The sequence below is a fragment of the Desmodus rotundus genome, chromosome 11 (genome assembly GCF_022682495.2).
Source record: "Desmodus rotundus isolate HL8 chromosome 11, HLdesRot8A.1, whole genome shotgun sequence".
Lineage (NCBI taxonomy): Eukaryota > Metazoa > Chordata > Mammalia > Chiroptera > Phyllostomidae > Desmodus > Desmodus rotundus.
In genome coordinates this window covers 96976959-96995776 of record NC_071397.1, presented here as the reverse complement: position 1 = coordinate 96995776, position 18818 = coordinate 96976959, and the positions used below count along the sequence as shown (strand labels likewise).

General features: G+C 55.1%; 1 protein-coding gene and 1 long non-coding RNA gene across 20 annotated transcripts in view; one reads left to right on the top strand and one right to left on the bottom strand.

The window, feature by feature from the left end:
- Nucleotides 1-16946, bottom strand: part of SYNJ2 (synaptojanin 2) — an 84424-nt gene extending 67478 nt beyond the window's left edge. For 3 of the 14 annotated variants that reach the window (XM_053913486.2, XM_053913492.2, XM_053913498.2), the window contains exon 1: nucleotides 16648-16934. In XM_053913486.2, coding sequence (XP_053769461.1) covers nucleotides 16648-16774 — 127 coding nt within the window. In that variant the 5' untranslated portion in view covers nucleotides 16775-16934. Of the gene's footprint in view, nucleotides 1-9516; nucleotides 9643-16647 lie in introns of those variants that run through there. The other 11 variants (XM_053913487.2, XM_053913503.2, XM_053913485.2 and 8 more) reach the window with 8 other exon arrangements.
- On the top strand, nucleotides 1510-10322 carry LOC112297144 (uncharacterized). 6 transcript variants are annotated; one of them, XR_006654258.2, is made up of 4 exons: nucleotides 1510-1675; nucleotides 4567-4646; nucleotides 6679-6820; nucleotides 8292-10322. It is a non-coding gene; the product is annotated as an uncharacterized lncRNA (long non-coding RNA). The 6 variants fall into 6 exon arrangements; XR_006654257.2 differs by having other exon boundaries at nucleotides 4451-4646; XR_006654255.2 differs by lacking the exon at nucleotides 1510-1675 and having other exon boundaries at nucleotides 4246-4646; nucleotides 8292-9027; nucleotides 9537-10322.
- Nucleotides 16947-18818: the final 1872 nt, after the last annotated feature.

Genomic DNA, 18818 nt, shown 5'->3' with positions numbered 1-18818 from the left:
AAGTGAGCAAGGCGGGGGGGATGAAGTGGGGTGCAGGGTGTGGGGTGTGTCTGTGTGTGCGTGTGTGTGAAGTTTTATGGTTCGAGAAGGCCTCCGCACAACGGCGACCTGAATGCAGACCAGAAGGAGGTGAGAGAGAAGGCTGGGTAAAGATTTGGGAGCACTGTAGGCCCAACAGAACACGTGCAAAGATCCTGGGGCAGACGCTTTCCAGAAACAGAGAAGAGAAGTGTGTCTCACAGAGGACTCGGAGTGGGGACACACTATAAACAGCTTTCTAGGTCATAAAAGGACTTGGGACTTCCCTGGGGGTGAGGGGGCCCGTGCAGGGTTTTGGGGTCCCTTTGGCTGCTGTATTAAAAACAGACCCCAGAGGGGTCCAAGGAAACAGCAAGGAGACCACTGTGGTGGCAGCGGAGGTGTGGAGAACCGCCAGAGTCTGGAAACACACTTTCATTATGGAAATCTCTGAAGGAAAGCGCCGTGCGTGTGATAGGCCCTATGCGCCCACACACCACGCACCCACCAGCTCCAGCATCAGCTCGGGCCCCACCCAGTCTCCCACCCCTGAGCACCCCTGGGCCTCAGCACGAGGCCCTCGGACAGTAAGCCTCACCCAGCACTAGAAACACAAATGAGCAGGCCCATCCCAGCCGAGCTGACTCAGAGACTCTGGGCTTGAGACCCGGAAATCTGTGTTTTATTGAGTCTTCTTGGTGAGAATTACTGCCTCAGATTATTCTAAGTAAACCCCTGACCTCACATCTCTTCCACTACAAATATTTCAGTAAGAATCTCCAAAAGGTAAGTGTTCTTTTTATTGATATATATATATATATGTATTTTTACTGACACAGAGAAATGCTGAATGTTGTTCCACTTATTTATTCATTCATTGGTTGCTTCTTGTATGGGCACTGACCAGGGATCGAACCCACAACCTTGGCGTATCAGGGTGACGTTATAACTAACTGAGCTGCCCGGCCAGGGCAGGGTTCTTTTTAAACACATAACCTCAATATCATTATCACACCTAAAAAAACTTAAGCATAATTTTTTAACACCATTAAATATCTGCACGTTTTGAAAGCAGAACCCAAGGACCTGTGGTAGATGGATGTGGGATAGGAGGGAAAGACAGGGTTCAAGGACAATGCCAAGTCTGTCTCCTGAACCCCTGAAAGGATGAGTGGCTGTCACCCACGATGGTGAGGACGAACAGGACAGGTCTGGGTAGAGCAGTGGGAGCTGAGGCTGGACAAGCCAGTGATGTAGCTGCGGGCACCCATGGAGAAATCGGGGACAGCGCTGGCCTGGAGTCCTGCAAAGAAGGCCAGCTGAAGACACAGCCTGGATGTCCCCAGCTAAATACCTCCTGGGACTGGGGCAGGTCACCACAGGGAGGGCAGGGGACAGTGTGGTCACAGGCCAGGGAGGCTGAAGAGACATTGCCAAAAAGATGTCAGAAATCCAGGAGTGCATGGTGTCCTGCAAGCCGGGGGGCGGAAGCATGTCAGGGAGGCAGGAGGAGTCAGTGGGGTGTGACGCTGCCCTGTGTCCTGTGACAAAGTGAGTGCTTGTCACTTTAGTTAGGGCTTGGCGAGCCACTGAGGAGTGGTTTCAGTGAAGCTGAGGAGCCAAACTATAATGAAGAGGGAGAGAGAAAGTGGGGTCGGTGAGTAGAGACAATTCTGTGTGTATGCATGTGTGTGCATGTGTGTGCATGTCTGTGTGTGTGTGCGTGTAGAGGAGAGAAATGGGGAGGTTGTGGAGAGGTCAGTGAGGTCAAAAGCCTTCTCTAAGATGGGGGCTAACCCCCAGCTTGCACAAGGGCGGAGGGCAGACATGATCCAGGAGAGGGAAAGGCTGCCACAGCAGGATTGAGGCAGCTCCGCTGGAGCCATGCCTTGCACGAAGTGGGTCAGCACCCATGTGGGGGGAGGGCGGCGGTGGGGGGGCCTCACCCAAAACTCACACAGCCTGTCCACAACTAATGGGAGAGAAGGGACAGATGCGGGTGGGAGGGTAACTGTGGAAATTCTCTCCTGCTTGCTTCCACTTTCTCCATGCAAGGAGCAGCAGCTCTACCAGCTAAGAGAAAGGGGGAGGGGAAGGAAGGTGGGGGCAAGGGGAGAAATAGTGGTGGCAGCGGGAGAGGAGGGAAGGTGGGAAAAACTAGCTGTGGGGATGGTGGGAGAGTGAGCTGAATGCAGAAGCAATTGAAGGGCCCGCCCGGACTTAGGGACCATGAAGTGCCAGAGACCGGGCAGCTTCCAGAAACCGCTAACTGCGGTTGCACCTGGTGAGCAGAACCATGCAAGGGCAGAGCAGGGGAGGGTGGGAGGGTGCGAGGCCAGGGGAGGGGGTGAGCAGGGAGGGGAGGCGCGGGGCAGGGGAGGACTGTGCAGAGGGAAGGGTTCAAGGGACTGCAGCCCCAGGAAGGGCAAGGGGGGCTGGAATGGGGGCACTGAGGGAGGAGCTGAGAAGACCGAGGTGGAAGATGGAGGCAGGGACATTGACACTGAGGGTGGCTGTGCAGTGAGTAGCTGAGCCAGGGTGGCAGACACACTCCCTGGAAGAGGGAAGGTCAGGGAGCCCAAGGCCAAGGTCGTCAGAAGGATCACCAGGACGCTGGAAGGCACCAATTGCAAGGGCGGGACTTGGCACTGCGGAGACTGACCGAGGGGGAAGGTCAAATCTCCAAGGAACCAGTAGTTTGAGGAGGGCAGTGGGTGACCTGGTTCCTTGATACGTGTGGGCAAAGGCTTAACGCCGCCTGCCAGAGAGTTTGACCTTAGGCTCCCTTTCTAGCCCTGTTTCCCTGGTAACCTGGTAAGAGTTGTCCATGTTATTAGACAACATGACTAATGATAAAAACAGACCCGACTGGTAGAAGATCTGGACCAAGAAGAACCACTCCGTGCGAGGGAGCGTGCCGGGGGATCTCCAGATTGCATGTGGACTTACAGGGCTGCTGTGAGGACGCTTCTGGAGAGTGCCCCCCACCCCACGCCCCACCACGCCCTGCCAGCAAGCTGTGGCCCCATCCTGGGTCCCGGAGGGGCGATGGCCATTTGGATGTTTAGAGGGGCCTACAAAGACCCCCCTGGGGGGTGCCGTGCATGAGATCAAAGTTGAGTGCTGTTATGGAGGAGGGAAGGAGAGGGTCTGGACAGGGTGCAGAGGGGCTCAGGAGACACACATCCCAGCCCTGGGCCCAGTGGGCCAAGTGAAGTGGAAAAGAATCAGCCCCCACTTGAGTGGCCTACAGGGGGACCAGTGTCCTGCCTCAGAGCAGAGCCAGCTTGGCCATGGATTCTGGTTCCCAGGACAGTGCTGTGGTCAGACACCCTGTCCCCAAGGTGGCCCGAGCCTGCTTCCCAACCCCCAGGGCCCACAGGCCAAGTTCCTGGTTGGCAGACAGCCAGCCCAGATTACTACTCACACCAACCACACGTGCTTCTTTCTTTATATTTTCTTCTTTTTCTTTTATCAAAGTTTCCACAGTAACACACTATAAGGAAATTCCAGCAAAACCCAGCCCACAGGTCAGAAAAACAAGTAGGTCAAGTTAACAATGCAGACGGCCCAAGACTGAGGTACCATTCGTGGCTGCATTCTTGTACAGAATATTAAACCACCCTCTTGTATTTCAGGGTTCTGATTCTAGCCGCTCTCGAGAGGCTAGAATCATCCAGATCAAGGTCACTGTCCCCGTCATGTGCTCACTCTGAGCTCAGCTACCACCGGCTGGGGGCTGCTCCTTCCCAAGTTATCAGTTGGGAGCTAAAGCAGCTCTTCAGAGAGACAATGGTTTTCCTGGGGGGACAGCGGCTGCTGGGGCGTTGCTAAGCACGGTGGAAACCCAAACAGCAGTCTGAAACAGAAGCTGCAGAGCCAAGACAAAAGCCAACGGGGCTGACACGTCAGCCTGTGAGGAAACTTCCCAGCCCTCCCACCTCCTGCCTCCCTCCCTCCCCGAAATGTCCAGGCCACACAGAAGAGCCAGGGGGAGGGGGTCCCCAGAAAAGCATTACCTAAGCAAATGCACTGCCTCCCACCAAGCTGCGCTGCTGTGCACAACCCAGCCAGAGAAAATAAGGGGGGAAATGTATCCTCTCCTGTGGCCACAGCTGGAAAAACATCTGCGGGGCACCCCCACCCGGTTCCGAGGTCAGCGGCGGCTGAGGTTACTGGGCTGAAGGAGCTGGCCGGCGGCTTGGACAACAGGGCTTGAGTGCAGAGCTGGACACGGAGCCTTTACAGCTTTTCTCACCCCTTAGAAAGAGGAAATCGAGGTCTTAATTCGGCACTGATACAGTGCTGAATGTGCTTCTGGCTGACCAGGGACCTGGCACGGGGACCCGAGCCTCAGTCAGCAGTTCCTTACAGCTTAGGGCCGGGAGCTGTGGGGAATAAGGATGAAGCATAAAAATACCTCTCTCCTCAGGTGTGCACACGCTGCTCTTTTTAGACCCAGGCGGGGGGCGAGGATAGATCCTCGTGGGCAATGGGTCGTGCATGGCCTGTGTCTACTCCTGGGCCCAGTCTCTTCCTGCCCCACAGGGGACGCCTGCTGGACCAAGGCCGGGAGCGTCCCTTCCTCCTGCCGCAAGCCCTGCGGTTCGCTCCCAGTGACTAACAAGGTAGGTCCAGGCCTGGGCTGGTGCTGGAGGTTCCGCTCCGGCTTCTTCCCTGGCTTCTTCGCCAAGGGACCAGACAGACACCTGTCCCGGGCACTTTTCCCCTTTCCTCTTCCTCACTCAGGTTCTCCCGCCAGCTGCAGGCCCCACCCAGCTCTGCCACAACCTGGCCTCTGTGTGACCTTCCTCCCACGGAAGCCCTATTTCCATGCGTGTGCACTGCACGCACACACACACACACGCCCCTTCAGAAGTCATGTGGTGTGACTCGTACATTATCTTCTTACGCTACATGCGTGGAGGGGGGAGAGCGGGGGAGGGGAAGTCACCCTCTCACACTCCAGTTCCTTCACTCGGCAAGGCTTCCAGATGCCTGCCGTGTGCTGGCGGCTGCGTTGCTCTAGGCCCTGGGGAAACGGCAGAAAGGCAGGGACAGGACCTGGAGAAGAAGCAGGAAGGGGGCATAATCACTGCGGGATGGCAGTCAGCCCCGCTCAGAACTGGCAGGTGGTGAAGGGCTTCAGGGGACTGGCAGGGACCGTGGCCTGGCTGGCCCTGCATCAGGGGAGCACAGGATGGGGGAGAGTGGAGACGGCATGCCTGCATGCCCCAGCCCCCACGGGGAAGGGGGGAAGGAGGGAAGGAGGTGGGGATTGGGGTTCAGAGTGGGTTTCTTAACATAAGATACAATTGTTTGTGCATTTACAACAGCCTGTGCGTGTAATGCGGGAATGACCTAGGCTGGAAGGAAAGGGGGAAACTGCAGGAACCAAGTCTTCACAGTGAGACAGGACGGGACCCAGTGGGAAGGTGGGATCACCCGGGAGGCCATGGGCTGTGACGGAGGCAGGTGGTGCCCACCAGCACAGGGCAAACAGACGAGGTGATGGGGCTGGTGCAAGTTCTCTGTATCCGCCCACCCATTCTCAGTGGAATAGGAAGTGGAATCCTTAGCTGGGAGGGGCCGGCCCTGACGGCTGTAAGCAGTCCTCCTGGACAGCAGTGGAGACATGTGACCAGGCCAATGTAGTCAGATCACCCGGCTGCACTGCGAACGCTTTATGGGGCCGCCACAGACAAGCCCATGTGTTCTCAGCCACATTCAGCATCGTGGGCACGTGTGTGGAGCAGAGGGCAGTGGGGTTGCTGCGGCTGGGGCCCTGCCCCTCGAGCACTGAGGAGAGCACAGTGCAAAAAGAGCGGAGACTGACCGTGCAGGGAGGGCCAGCCCCCACGGACCAGGAGCTGAGTGACATAAGGAGGGCAGAGAGGGTGCGAGGGAGTGAACAGTGGTGGGTCTGGGCGTCCACAGACTAGGTCTCAGTAGGCTGCAGAGGTCTCTGGATGGAGGTTCTGAGGGACTCAGAAGACAGAAGAAGCAGAGAAGGATGCTTTGGTCCTTGACACTCCTGGTCCTGCCCCTCCGGAGCCCTGCCCCCGGTTCCCCGTTCCCAGCACTGAGCAGGCTGGTGGGCAGGAACCTGAGCAGGAGAAGGCAGGTCTGGGCTGTCCCGAAGCCTGAGGGGCTGGCCCAGGGAGCCGGTGCACCAGAGGCCCAGGTGAGCCCTGGGAGAGGGGTCAGCCCAAGGGGAGTGGGACAGGTATAAGGGCAGAGCTGTGGGGCCAGGAGGGAGGGGTGCCTAAGAGAGGGCACTGTTTGTTACCTGGTGCCTCCCCGCCTGAATCACAGGAGATGGCAGGAAAATGGAGCAAAAGAACTAAGATCCTCGTTCACCCATCGAGCACCGATTACAGTGTGAGGCAGAGCTGCCGGCAGGGCGGGCTCGCCTGTCCCGGCCATTTGTACCTTTTCTTTGGGGAATGGCTGTGTTGATGACTAGCTCATCCTGGCTTAAAGGCCCGTGCCCACGGGAACCCGTATCCCTACAAAGACCCCAAAGGTATTAGACTCCAGGGTTCACCTGGGGCATGCCCAGGTCCCAGAGTTGTCCCACTTCGGGAAGCACTAAGCCTGGTGTCCCCTGTCCTCATCAGGGTCTTTTCATTAATTCACTCATGGTCCTTCCCTCTCCAGGAGCAAACCAGTTGAGGTCATTTTTACGCTAAGCAGAGTCATCTAGAGAGTTCAACAGATGTCAGATTCTCCTGTGGAATGGAAAAAGCCCTACATCATACCGTGCAGTAGAATAAACTCTGGAGGTGTGTAAGAGTTAAAGGTAAGAAAGCCAGCTCTAGGAGTATTGGAAGAAAATACAGGAGAAGCTTTCACAGATGCATGGTATGAAAAGCCTTTCTAAGCAAAGCGTAGAACTTAGAAGTCATACAAGAAAAACCCCTGCCCGTTTTTTAAAATGTAGTATAACATATATAGGAAAATGAACAAACTCTAAGAGTCCAGCTCCATGAATTTTCACGGAATGAACACACCCACATAATCAGATTGAAGATCTGGAAACAGAATTGGTGGCCCCCTGGGAGCACCCCCTTCTCTTCCAGCCTGTGTGCCCTGGTGGATGAAGGGCTCACCCAACTCTGGTAGGGCCTTATCCTAATTTGCATCTCAAGTAGGTCTGCCAAGACCCTCTTTCTAGATAAAGTCACACTCTGCTACTAGGGTTTAAGACTTCAGCGAATCTTAATGGGGACACCAACAACCCACAGCATCCTGCTCTGAGGAGCCTGCATTCTCACCAGCAACAGACAGTGCTAGCAAATAGAGAAGGTGATTCAGGTGACACCTGCTATGAAGACAAGGAAACAGGTGATGGAAGAGATACAGCTGGGGCGAGCAGGCCCCGGGCTAGTCCTGTGAGGATGGCCCAAATGAGGGGAGGAGGCCAGGCAGAGGTCTGGGGGAAAAGCACTGTGGGGGGTGGTTATGCAGGGGAGTCAGCCCAGGAAATGCAGGCCGGGAGGCAGGAGAAAGAGCCAGGGCGGCGATGGAGGCTGTGCCGGCTTGGGCAGGCACTGTGTGGGAGCAGGGGCATGCGCCAGGCGTGGGTGGTGACTGCCCGTCTGAGAGAGAGCAGGTCGTGGTTTTTACATTTTACATTTATATTTACATTTCATAGCTAGATAGGAAGAGAGAGGGAGGGAAACCAATTTTTTAAATTAATTGATCTATCTCTAGAGAGAGAGAGAAAGGAGAGGAAAGAGAGAGAGAAAGAAAGAAAGAGAGAGAAACCTTGATTTGCTGTTCCACTTACTGATGCATTCATTGCTTGATTTTTGTATGTGCCCTGACTGGGGATTGAATCTGCAACCTTGGCATATCAGGTCAATGCTCTAACCAACTGAGCTACTGGGCCAGGGCCTGTTTTGGAGGAGAGTGGTCAGGACTGGCTGGTGGGTTGCCTGGGGCTGAGGAAGGTGGCAGGATCAGGGTGCCTGGCCATCCTTGTCCTAAGCTCTGCCCCATCATATGGGCCACCATGAACCAAAATACTTTAATAATACATTTAAGTGGGGGGTGGGGAGAGCCCCAGATATACTTTAAAATCAGCCCATTAAGTTTTAGCTCAAACTCCTGTTGACTGGAATTTAATTGGACTTTACTCAGATATGTGCCTGTGTAGATTCATTGGAGAACTAATGCACTTACATTGTTGATGTTCCTATCCCCAAAATACGGTATACTTTTCCACTTTTTTGGTGCTTCAGTAAATTTTTGTATCTTTCTTCTTTCAGGCCTTATGTGTTTGGTTGTGTTCTTTCCCAGAAACTGCTGTCCCCGGGAGCGGAGCCTTTTTCCCCGTCACAGACTCTGACTACTGGTGGCTTTGGGGGGAAACCCATCAGGTCGTATCTATTGTGGTGGCAGAGCAGCCGGCTTATTAATTCGCTGTGTCTAATGGACAACCGAACACCTGTCACCCAGCTCCAGCAGCCATCCACATCTCCCCTGCGTCATTTCCCCTGCCTGCCCTCGCTGCCGTGTGTGCACACGTGTGTCTGTCCATCTGTCCGTCCATCCATCTCCTGAAGTGTCAGACGTGGCATCACTGCAGTGTGGCTACTCTGGGATCTCTCTCCTGCATTTTCTGAGTGTACAACTCTTATCACCTGTACCCGAAAGGTTCGACAGTGTTCGGGGCAGGGGAGACAGAAGCCACATAATAACGGACAAAGGTGGTGACCAAACTAACACCACACAGTTCTTCTCCTAAAGCTCCCACCTTCTCTACGCAGCATCACACCTCAAGCCTGCCTCCTGGGTACGTGCTCTCTCTTAGACAAAATTCTAACAGGCTCTCCGTAACCTCATTTTTCCATCAGCAAATTGAACCAGATGCCTAGAGGGGGTGGGTGCTGCGGAAGCCAGGACACAGACCCCGAAGCCCCACTGGCCAGAGCCACCCCGCTGGGGGCAGAGGCTTCTCATTGCTGTTTCTCCCTCCGTACGCCTGGTTCCTACGCGGCAGAGGTAGGAACGCTGGTTCTGCGGTTGGACTGGAAATTTTATTACTACCACACACGTTAGAAAAAAGCCTTTACCAAATGACTTTCTCCAGGGCAGCCTCCAGCCCACATGGGGAATTAGGAAAAAGTGCCCCCTCTGGACAGATTCAGACCCACAGTTAGAGCCTGGAAAGCAGGGGCGGGGCTGGAAAAGGCAGTTCACACACACACACACACACACACATGCACGCACACAAAGAGAGAGAGATAGAGAGAAAGAGAGAGAGCGAGCTGGGTGGAGCCCCCAACCTGGCACCCAGGCCCGGACCTTGCCCGGCGTCCCCATCACAGGCTCCCTGGGGTCTTTGGCATCTTCAATCTTTTTAACACCCTTATGAAAACCATGCCTCTTCCCCTGTCAGTGATCAGCAAAACTGAAACAGATGATAGGTAGGTAGATAGAGTTCTGATTAAAATCAATTTATACCACCAGATAAAATCTCTCAGTCCTTACCCCAAAACACTGTTTTGTAGTCCGTCTGGAGGAAGCGGCAAGGAGCCCTTGAAAATGAGAAAGAGAAAATTCCATCTGTCCACTTAAGAGATGAAAACTTTCAACATGGAATTCCAGTGTTGCCGCTCCATTGCTGGTCCTCCCGTTACTCAGGAAGGTGTGTCTGAGCTCTGCTCCTCCCTGGGGGTTCAAGGGCTCCCCCCTCCACCTGTGGTCCCGTGAAAAGACAAGCAGACACACGGCAGGGGGACGTCGGTAGGAGGGCCTGGCTCAGCCGGGGCAGGTGGCAAGTTATTTCCAGCCCTCGCTTCCCAATATTCCTTTCTTTATCCACACCAAAGGAGCCCGCTGCTGCTGCGACAGGCTGGGGCACGAGTGTCACTGCTCCACTGGGCCACCGCTCGTGTGACAGCGCCTGCTCACTCCTGGCTGCCAGCAGGACCCAGCTCCGCCCGGCCTGACCTCAGTTGCTAAATCCGGCAGCAGGAGCTGCGGGGAACTGTGTCCTCTGCATAAAGAGACTTTTCCAGCACACGGTATTTGTCCCCCACGGACAAGATTCACGCTGACGCCAAGGTCACGTGGCCACAGTCAGTGACACAGGCAGCTAAGAAAAGACTGCGTGCTCCCAGACACACAAACTCTCTGCTCCAGGCCAGATTATCAAAAAAAGAAAAGTTACGCAATATGATGATAGGTAGTTAGGAATCGCAACGGATATTAATAGGAGTCAGCTAAATGAGCTACTGAACTAGCATAGTTTATGATATCTTAATAAATACCGTACTTTGTGTTCCTAATTTAAACTTAAATTGTTACAACTTTTTAATTTTATTTATTTATTTTTTTGCTGGTTATAAGGAAGAAGCCAAGTGAAGGACAGATATTCTCATGCATTTTAATTGATTCACAAAGTAGCCACTAAAAAATGTAGAGCGTCAGATTCCTGGGCTAAGCTCAGACTCTGATCTGCGCCATCTTGGATTTTGTGTGCCAGATAATTTCTCCTAACACTCAAATATCTGGCTAGCTTACAATCGTGTGTGTGTGCACGTGTGTGTGCATCCGTGACACTTTTTTAATTTTAACAATTTCTCATTTTTCAATTACAGTTGATGCGCCATATTCCATTAGTCGCAGGTGCACAGACATTCGTCCAGCTTTCTAGGTGATCACTCCGAGACACCTGACAGCCATCCGACTCCACGCAGTCACGCGGCACCGCTCACTCTGTGCCCGACGCTGTACTGATGTCCCCGTGACTACTCCGGAACTGCCACTTTGCACTTCTTAATCCTTATAATTTTAACTAGGTGTGTGAAGGAGCGGTGTGTCTTATTTGCTTATGCTTAGTGTTTAAGCTTTTTTTTTAAGCCACAAGGAATCTCAGTAGAAAGACAATACAGGTTATCTTTCATTTGTTTTCAGATTAGGAGCTGAGGTCTGGAAGGATTAACTGTATTCCCCCAAGATTTAAAAAAAAGCCCAAAAACCATGAGCAGCCAGAGCCAGAATTCAGGTTCCATCTCTGCTGCACAAGACGGGGGAGAATGAGCAGGTGGAGGGAGTGGGGTGGTATTGCTGCCTTCCAGGGTCAGACGCGAGGACAGGCAAGTAGCTGTTTCTTCGTGGAGACCACTATCACCAACCCGTAACAAGTCAACACAGGCGAAACACAAAAAGGCAGCGGCCCGCGGAGCGGCTCGGCTTAGGTCTGGACCAGCCCAGTCCCGCCCTGGGTCTGAGTGAGCATCAGCTGTGGACACCCTGCCCTCCCCCCACCCCACTCCTCACATCCCACACCAGCACTCATGTCCTGCTCCATGTCACCTCACACCACTTTAAAGGACACGAGAAAGTCCCCTGTCATTTCTTACCGCCTGTTTTGCCCTGACCGTCACCTTAGATCTTGTCACGGAGCAGAAGAGGCAGAAGATGAGGCCCCGATCTCAGGGAGGGCATGGTTTTGTTGAAAACCCACGAGGAAGAATCGGAGTTGGAGAGTAGAGCACAGCGGCTGGCCCTCGGGCTGGACCACGACTCCGGGGGTTTCGGGAGCTCTAGGAGCTCCAGGAGGGCCGGCCGGCCACGTCCCAGCATCTGAGAGGGAGGAGGCGGCGCCGAAGAGGCACAGATGCAGGAATAGAATTAAGTGCCAGCTCCCAAGACATTATAGAAGCCTCTCCGGAGGAGTCCCACATCCTCAAGAAACTGCCTGAATTAAGTCTGGCATCCGTGCTTTGGAATCGCTGCCATGAACTGGGCCACGGGAAGGAGCTGCCGGCCCTCCACGCTCGAAGTGAACCATCCCCCACCCCAAGTCATTTTTGAGACAGGAAGCTGCACAAGCAAATGGTAACCCGCCAGCTTCCTACGCCAGGAGGGCTGCCTGCGCCTCCTCGGGACATGGCTGAACGCACCTGGCCTTCCAGCCGGGGCACAGTACCAGGCCCATGGCAGGCGCCCAGCGTCCGAGTCGGGTGCCAAGCACAATAAATCCACCCACTTGGCAGAGGCCCCCCAGAACAAGCAAACAGGACCAGGAAGATGCATTCCTGCAGGGCCCCAAGCACACACGCTCGGGGACCACGCCCCACTCACGCTCGAGATCTTCGGATGAGGCCAGTCCGTTCTATCTGCCTGACAGTTCTAGCCTCTTAGTTTGAGAAGCACACCCCATGACGAATGGGAGCACCAGGCCCAGAATGCGGCTGGTGTGGGGAGCCGCCCCCATCCCACCCCAGTATCTTTCCACGGACCTCGGCTCTCCTGGCTCCACCCATCCTGGCAGGGGCCTCGTGCACACACCTGAGGACACCCCAACCGGTGTGTGTCCAGTCCCTCCCACACCAGGACCCTCGCCACACCCCCTCCCCGGGGCCGGAGCAGACGGCCCCTGTGTCCTGGAATGTGGTCCAGATGGGGGAGCACAAATGGCAGGTGGACACGGCCCTCTGCCCCACTGCTCATTCTGGTGAGAGACGCGGACTGTCTCCCCTGAGCCCATCAATGTCACCCCCTAGGAGGAGACAGCCCACCCTTCCAGGCTGCAGTTTACTCTTCCCATGCGAGCACTTTGCTCTCAAAACTGTGTCTTGGCCAGAATCTCAGAATCAGTTTTCACCACCACTGCTGCTATTGGTCACACTGAAATCTGTCAAACAAATGTTGACTTACACACACAAATGCAAGACGGTGGGGGAGGGGCCAAGCCAAATAGCAATCTTGTTTGGCATGGAACCAACTAAATTTTAGGAGATTTATTTTTCATAAAAAAAAATATGGGCGTGGGTAGGAGATACAGAATGTATTGATGATTATGAAGGCTGAGTGACAGGTACCTGAGAATTCACCTTTGCTTCCGTTTTTGTGCACGTTTTTAAATTTTCACAATTAAAGGTTAAAGCCCCCCAAAGAACCCCAGCAAGACTGGAAATCACATTCCCACCAGCGAGTTAGCAAAACCATAGGCAGAAGCCCACACTAGCACAGTCTTCATTTTTGTGAAGGCCATGCTGAACAAACCCCCAAAAGGAAGGATTCGAACTGGAGCCCTGGAGGCCACCAGGCCACCGTGGCTGTTGTCCCAAGTCAGGACCTGGAGCACCCAGCCGGCCAGCCTGTGCTTCAGTCTTGGCCCAGGAGAAATGACAGACTGGCCACTCATGTGACTCTCTCAAACAGGTCAAACTTCAAGTCACTGACCAAATAAATCCGGGCCACAAAGCCAGGGAAAGGGACCAAGGCAACCGTTCAGAGGAAGCCTTGCACAGCTCCCGTTCAAACAAAGCACCACACTCCGGCCTGGCCTCTGTGTAAACACAGAGGCTGGGAAACCCCAGGCCCGGTGTTTACAGAGAAACGTTCCCCCAGGAGCTCAGAGTGATTAGTTCAGGGACACTCACTCTTTAATGAAGTCTCCCAACCCTCCTCCCACTCTCCGCCCCCACTGCCTGCTCAACAGCAGGCCGGGGTGGGTGGGGTTGTGCTAGCTCACAAATGCAGGTGCAAACGCCCCAGGCCGCCCCTCCTGGGGGGCTGCTGGGAGAACACTGAACTCTGGAACATCCGTGCTGGCTCCGGAGGTGGGTAACTTCCATGAACAATAGGCGATTCCCCTTCATCTTGCCCACACTAAGTCTAAAGCACAGACACTAGGACAGCAAGTACGTTTTGTCCCGATGGGCACACAGGACACTTCTGTCCCCTCACTGTGGGGTTGGAGGCCACAGGGAATGGCTGCACACTGGCTTTTCACCTACACCTGAGAAGCCTCTGCTAGTCGTCCAGGTCACTGGGAAAACTCCAAAAACCTCGGAAATGGGTGCCAATGTGTGTGGCTTTTCTACCTCTGGAACTCCTGTTCCCACTGATCCACATTAAAGATAGATTCTCCAGCGAATTCTTTTACGGCAGAATTGGGAAGTATTCCTCCAGCAGCCCTCCTGCTGGCTGGCTGGCTAGATGAGCTGGTAGGTTGGCACAGAAGGGTGGGAACCAGCAGTCCACCACCAATCAGGGATCATTTGTTTCTCCCGAACTCACAGCCCAATTCAAGCCCCTGGCCATATCCAGGCGTTGCCTGAAAACACGAAGCAATTCCAGGTGAGCCCTTCCACGGGGAGGCCTTCTCAAGTTGGAATCCTTATGGGGTTCAATGTGCCTTGAAGAGCTGTGCTTACTAGGGGCTGGATGTCATCCTCCTCTCCACCCTTGCCAGGTCTCCCGCTGCTCCCATAAAAGCAGCCACACCATGCATTTGCCACAGACTGGGCAGGACGTAGGACCACTCATGGCCGGGAAAAGACACTACCCACGTAGAACGAAACCCTCCACTAAAGTCTCCCTGGCCCCTCGCTCCTCACTGCGGAGACCCATCCCGGGGAACCACAGCCAAAGTGAAAAAGGAAACTGCCCCTAACCTTGACCCTCACAAAAAGCGTGACCAGTCAGGATTCCGCTGCCAGCTATGCAGGAGGCCACAGGTGTACTGTCCCACACAAAAGCAGAAATTGCTACCTTCTGGGGGCAGGGAAATGAAAGCATTCTTTACCTTGTCGAGGAAAGGCAAGCAAAAAAGCAAGGCCTTTGGAACAGACAGAGGTTTCCAGCTGAGAGCCATCCTGGCTGACCGGGCGTGTTTAGGGCCCTTTAAGAGTCTGAGATGACAACTTTATTAACGGAGGCCCTTACAGTCCTCCTCACGACCAGCGATACCACCAAATGCTACAGCTGCTTTTAAAAAACAGTTGTACTTAATTCAAAAAATGGACGTTTAAAAATGAAGTGTTCAGCCCCAGGTCTACCAAAATCTGAACGCTAGGTTAGGTGACAAATGGGGGTGGCACGGCCTGAACGCTAGGTTAGGTGACAAATGGGGGTGGCACGGGAGCCCTTTCATTACTGTGCTGTCACCACCAATGTAACGTACGCGAATCTCAGCCCCAGCTTCATCTCCCGGTTGAAAATACGCAGGACATTACTTCCCTAAACCACTTGTAAATCTTCACTTTTGAGAAGTCTCTTTCTCCCAGTGGCTTCGAAGGAACTGAATGGTGTATGAATCTGCCTTAGCGCTGTAATCCAGTTGAGGGATATCTTAATCTCTTTGATGAAGCAAAGGTTTTGTTCGTGAAAGTAATCTCTCGGCTCTGGTAATGCAGTGTGGAGCAGACCTCTAAATGAAACGGAAATCTCTGTGGTTTTCTCCCAAGACCTTAGCAAATGAGCAAACTTGGACTTTTCAGGACCGAGCACAAGTTGGAATAACCTGATAATAATTTAATCCACCATTTGCTGCCCGCTTGCGGTTCTCACAAAAACTGGAGACCTTTCAGAAACCGAGTGATGGAAAACAAGCCCGTAACTGTTTGCTAAGGAAATTATTCGGGAAGTGGAACCAGCAGAGATGGTCTTTCTAAGACGTAGACCCTAACTGAAGAACCAACGCATACAAATGTGAACAAAAGACTGGAGACGTTTACAAAGTGTGGAAGTGAGTGCGTCAGCCACCCGCCACCTAAGGGACAAGTGCCCACCCTCTGCTCGGCTACGACCAAGGGACCATGCAGCAGCTGGACACCAGCTGGAAGCCTATTCTCCAGTGGTCAAGCTTAAGGTTCTAACACCTTAACCCTGTTCCGCTGACTTTGGTGTTCCGTTCCCCTTCGTGGCGAACGTTAGCCACAACACACGGGACCAGGGGTCGGTGATTCCAGAATAGCCACACAGGGGTCAGGTAGAGATGTGCCACCTTGGGCGAGCAAGTTTCTTAGCCTCTTCAGGCCTCAGTTTACTTATCTGTAATATGGGGATAATGACAGCTCTTTTGCAGAATTATAAAAATAAAGGAGATTGTCTCTCAAGCCCTTGGCACAATGCCAGTCTAAAGACTCCCTGAAGCCCCATATGAAACATACCGTCTTGGCCTATAACTCCAAAACACCCTCCCTGAAGGTGGCGTCGTCAGAAAGTGTACCTGCCTCCAAATTCTGTACTTTGCGGCACCGACGCCTCTCTGCCAAGTATCTGTATGAGGCAAAGGCGCCATCGGCAGGAAGAGGAAGACCCAGCATGAGACAGCTTGATGCCATGAAGGAAGCCACTGAAACGAGTCTACCGGGACCGAGCAGCTCGCTGAGGACGGGACACTGTGGGCATCCCGCAGCGTCTCCGGGACCGGAGCTAGCCAACGCACACCAGAGGGCCTCTTCAACAGGTGCAGAAGGACTAGAGCGCCAGGCACGGGGGCCAGCTGGCTCCGCCATCGGCCCGCGCCGACCCTCGGGAATCTGTACCGAGTCCCGGCGCAGCGCTGGGCACCGAAGGCCAGAGGCGGCTCTCCGCGAACGGAACCCCGCGCCCGGCGTGGGCTGGGCCCAGACCAGCTGCTCTTCGGCGTCCCCTGGGTCACTCCATTCAAACAAGCCAGCCCCCGGCCCCCACGCCCGGACGTCTCCGCCCAGCCCGGGACTGGTCACCTCGGGGAAAGGAGGTGCCCACGTCTCTAAGTCTCGGCAGGGCAGAGCCCTGTTTCCTGGGCGTCCCTCCCCTGCCCCCGCCCGCCCCCCGACAGGAGACGGCGAGGCGCGGCCGCAGCCGGGGCCCCGCGCCTAGGTCGCAGGCACTCACCGAGCGTGGCCACCGTGCCGGCTTCGAAGAGCAGGCAGTCCCCGCGGCCTCGCGCCTCCAGCAGGACGCTGCTGTCGCCAGCGGCCTCCAGCCGCCGGAGCAGCCGCAGCCCTTTGCTCAGAGCCATGGGCGCCGGGCAGCGGCCGCCACGCTCCCCGCGCCCGCAACTTCCCGGAGTTTCACTTTGCGCGGAGGCTCCGGCCGGCGCAGGCCCCTCCCGGGCGCCTCCGCGCCGCCTCCGCCCTCTCCGCCTCCTCCGCCCGGGCGCGCGGGGCAGGTGAGGGCGCGCGCAGCCTCCCGCCTCCCAGCCCCGCTCCGCCCGGGCGCCGCGCTCCCCCCAGCGGCAAGGCCCGGCCCGGGCGCGGCTCCGCGGGCGCGCGGGGAGGCCCGGCGTCGGCTCGATCGCCGCTAGCCGCGGGCCCCGGCGGGGCGGGGAAGCCCTCCCGGCCGCCAGGGAGGAAGATGCCACACATTCCTGGCCGCGGAGGCGGCCGCTGTCCGCGGGGTGCCCGAGTGATCCTGAAAGCCGCACGGACGCCGCGGCCTTATATGGGCAGCGGGGCCGGCTGCGCTCGGGGGGCTGGAGCCTCCCGGCGGCGGCCGCCCTACCAGTCCCGCCCGGGTGCGGCGCCGGCCTCTCTGGTGCACTTCGGCGCCGCTGGGCGGCCAGTTCAACTCCTTGTGCCTCAGTTGCCCTGCGGCTAAAGCGGAATAATAACTACCTACTTAATAAGGTGGAGCAGGAGGATCGAGCTGATGCGCTTAAAGGGCTTGGAGAGAGCCTGGCGAGCGGAAAGCGCTAGATACATGTTGCCTTTTACTAGCTTTTCATGGAGATCGAAGGTGTGTTGTCTCCGAGGGACTGGAGACCCCTGTCTCTAGACTTGTCATTACTGCGTGACCTTTGCAGGGGTGGGGTCAGAGGAGTTAAGGACTGAAAGTTTGGGAAGTAACAAGAGGGGACAACAGTGAGGTGCTGGTGGGCTTGGAGTGAAGGGGGGCCTTTCCCCTCCAGCTTGCATTCCCCTCCTGCTCTGTCGAGTAGAGTGCCCGGCTTAGGGGCAGATGCCACCGACAGGCCAGTCTGTGCTCACCTGTGCAGACACCCGCACGTATCGGAGCACCGACTGTTGACCTGCTGGCATGTTGGGTAGTTTCTCCCCCTCCCCAAAGACCTCCGTCAGGATGTTGCCCTCAGGCCCCTCACACCAGCCTGGTTCCTTTCTCACCCCGTTCTGCTTGCCTGAGAGGACCGTGTGGGTCAAGCCAAGTCTCTCCAGGTGCTGCAGGAGGGGCAGAGCCCAGGTGCCAAGCAGTCCTCCAGGGCACCCTTGGGGACGTGCAGGAAGGACTAGGAAGGACCAGACATTCGAACCTCCGTGGACAACCTCCCAGGTGACGATTCCAGGAATAAGAAACGTGAATAACCAGCAAAAGTTGCAAATCATTCCCGAGCCCTCTGCCCCTTGCTCACAAACTCAGTAAGAACTGACAGGTAGCCCCGGGCGATGTGATGCTCATAGCTGTATACCCAGTTTCTCTCCGTGTAAAATGGAGCTATTCCTTCCCCATGAGAACCATGTGCCCATTAATTAACGAGGCAGAGCAGCCTTTGGCTGACTTTTCCTTTCCTTTAAACTCCAAGCTCCCTTCTTCCATGAAGCCTTCCTGGAACACTGAGGTTTACATGCACTCAGATGCACAGACATGTGCTCCAAATCTCACCCGCTCAATTGTCCCTTGAGAAGTGTTTTTATGCTTCTTTTCTCAAATTAGGTATAAGATCTTAGGGAGGGGACTAAGTCTTTTAAATTTTACCCCTCTCCCTCTTGCCTGCCTTCCCTACCATCACATAATTTAAAGCTCTGCCCAGTGGCACGCCCAACTTACGTTAGAAATCTTCCTACAGTCAAGAGCAGCTCTTGAGCTTTACAGCTTACAGAATCTGAGACCATCACTTGTAAGACGAACCAATATATCATGGGCTACTGAGGAAGAAGAAAGGCTGCCAGTTAAACAATTTAATTAAGCTGTTAGCTATGCCCTGATCTCAGCGACGTTGTAGGGTGTATGTTGGACTCGGGGAGCTGAGCGCTGCTCCCCTCCGAGAACTGGCTGAGCATGCGGCGAGCTGCTGGGCTTTTGGGTCGCCGCCCTGCGGTTGGGAGTGG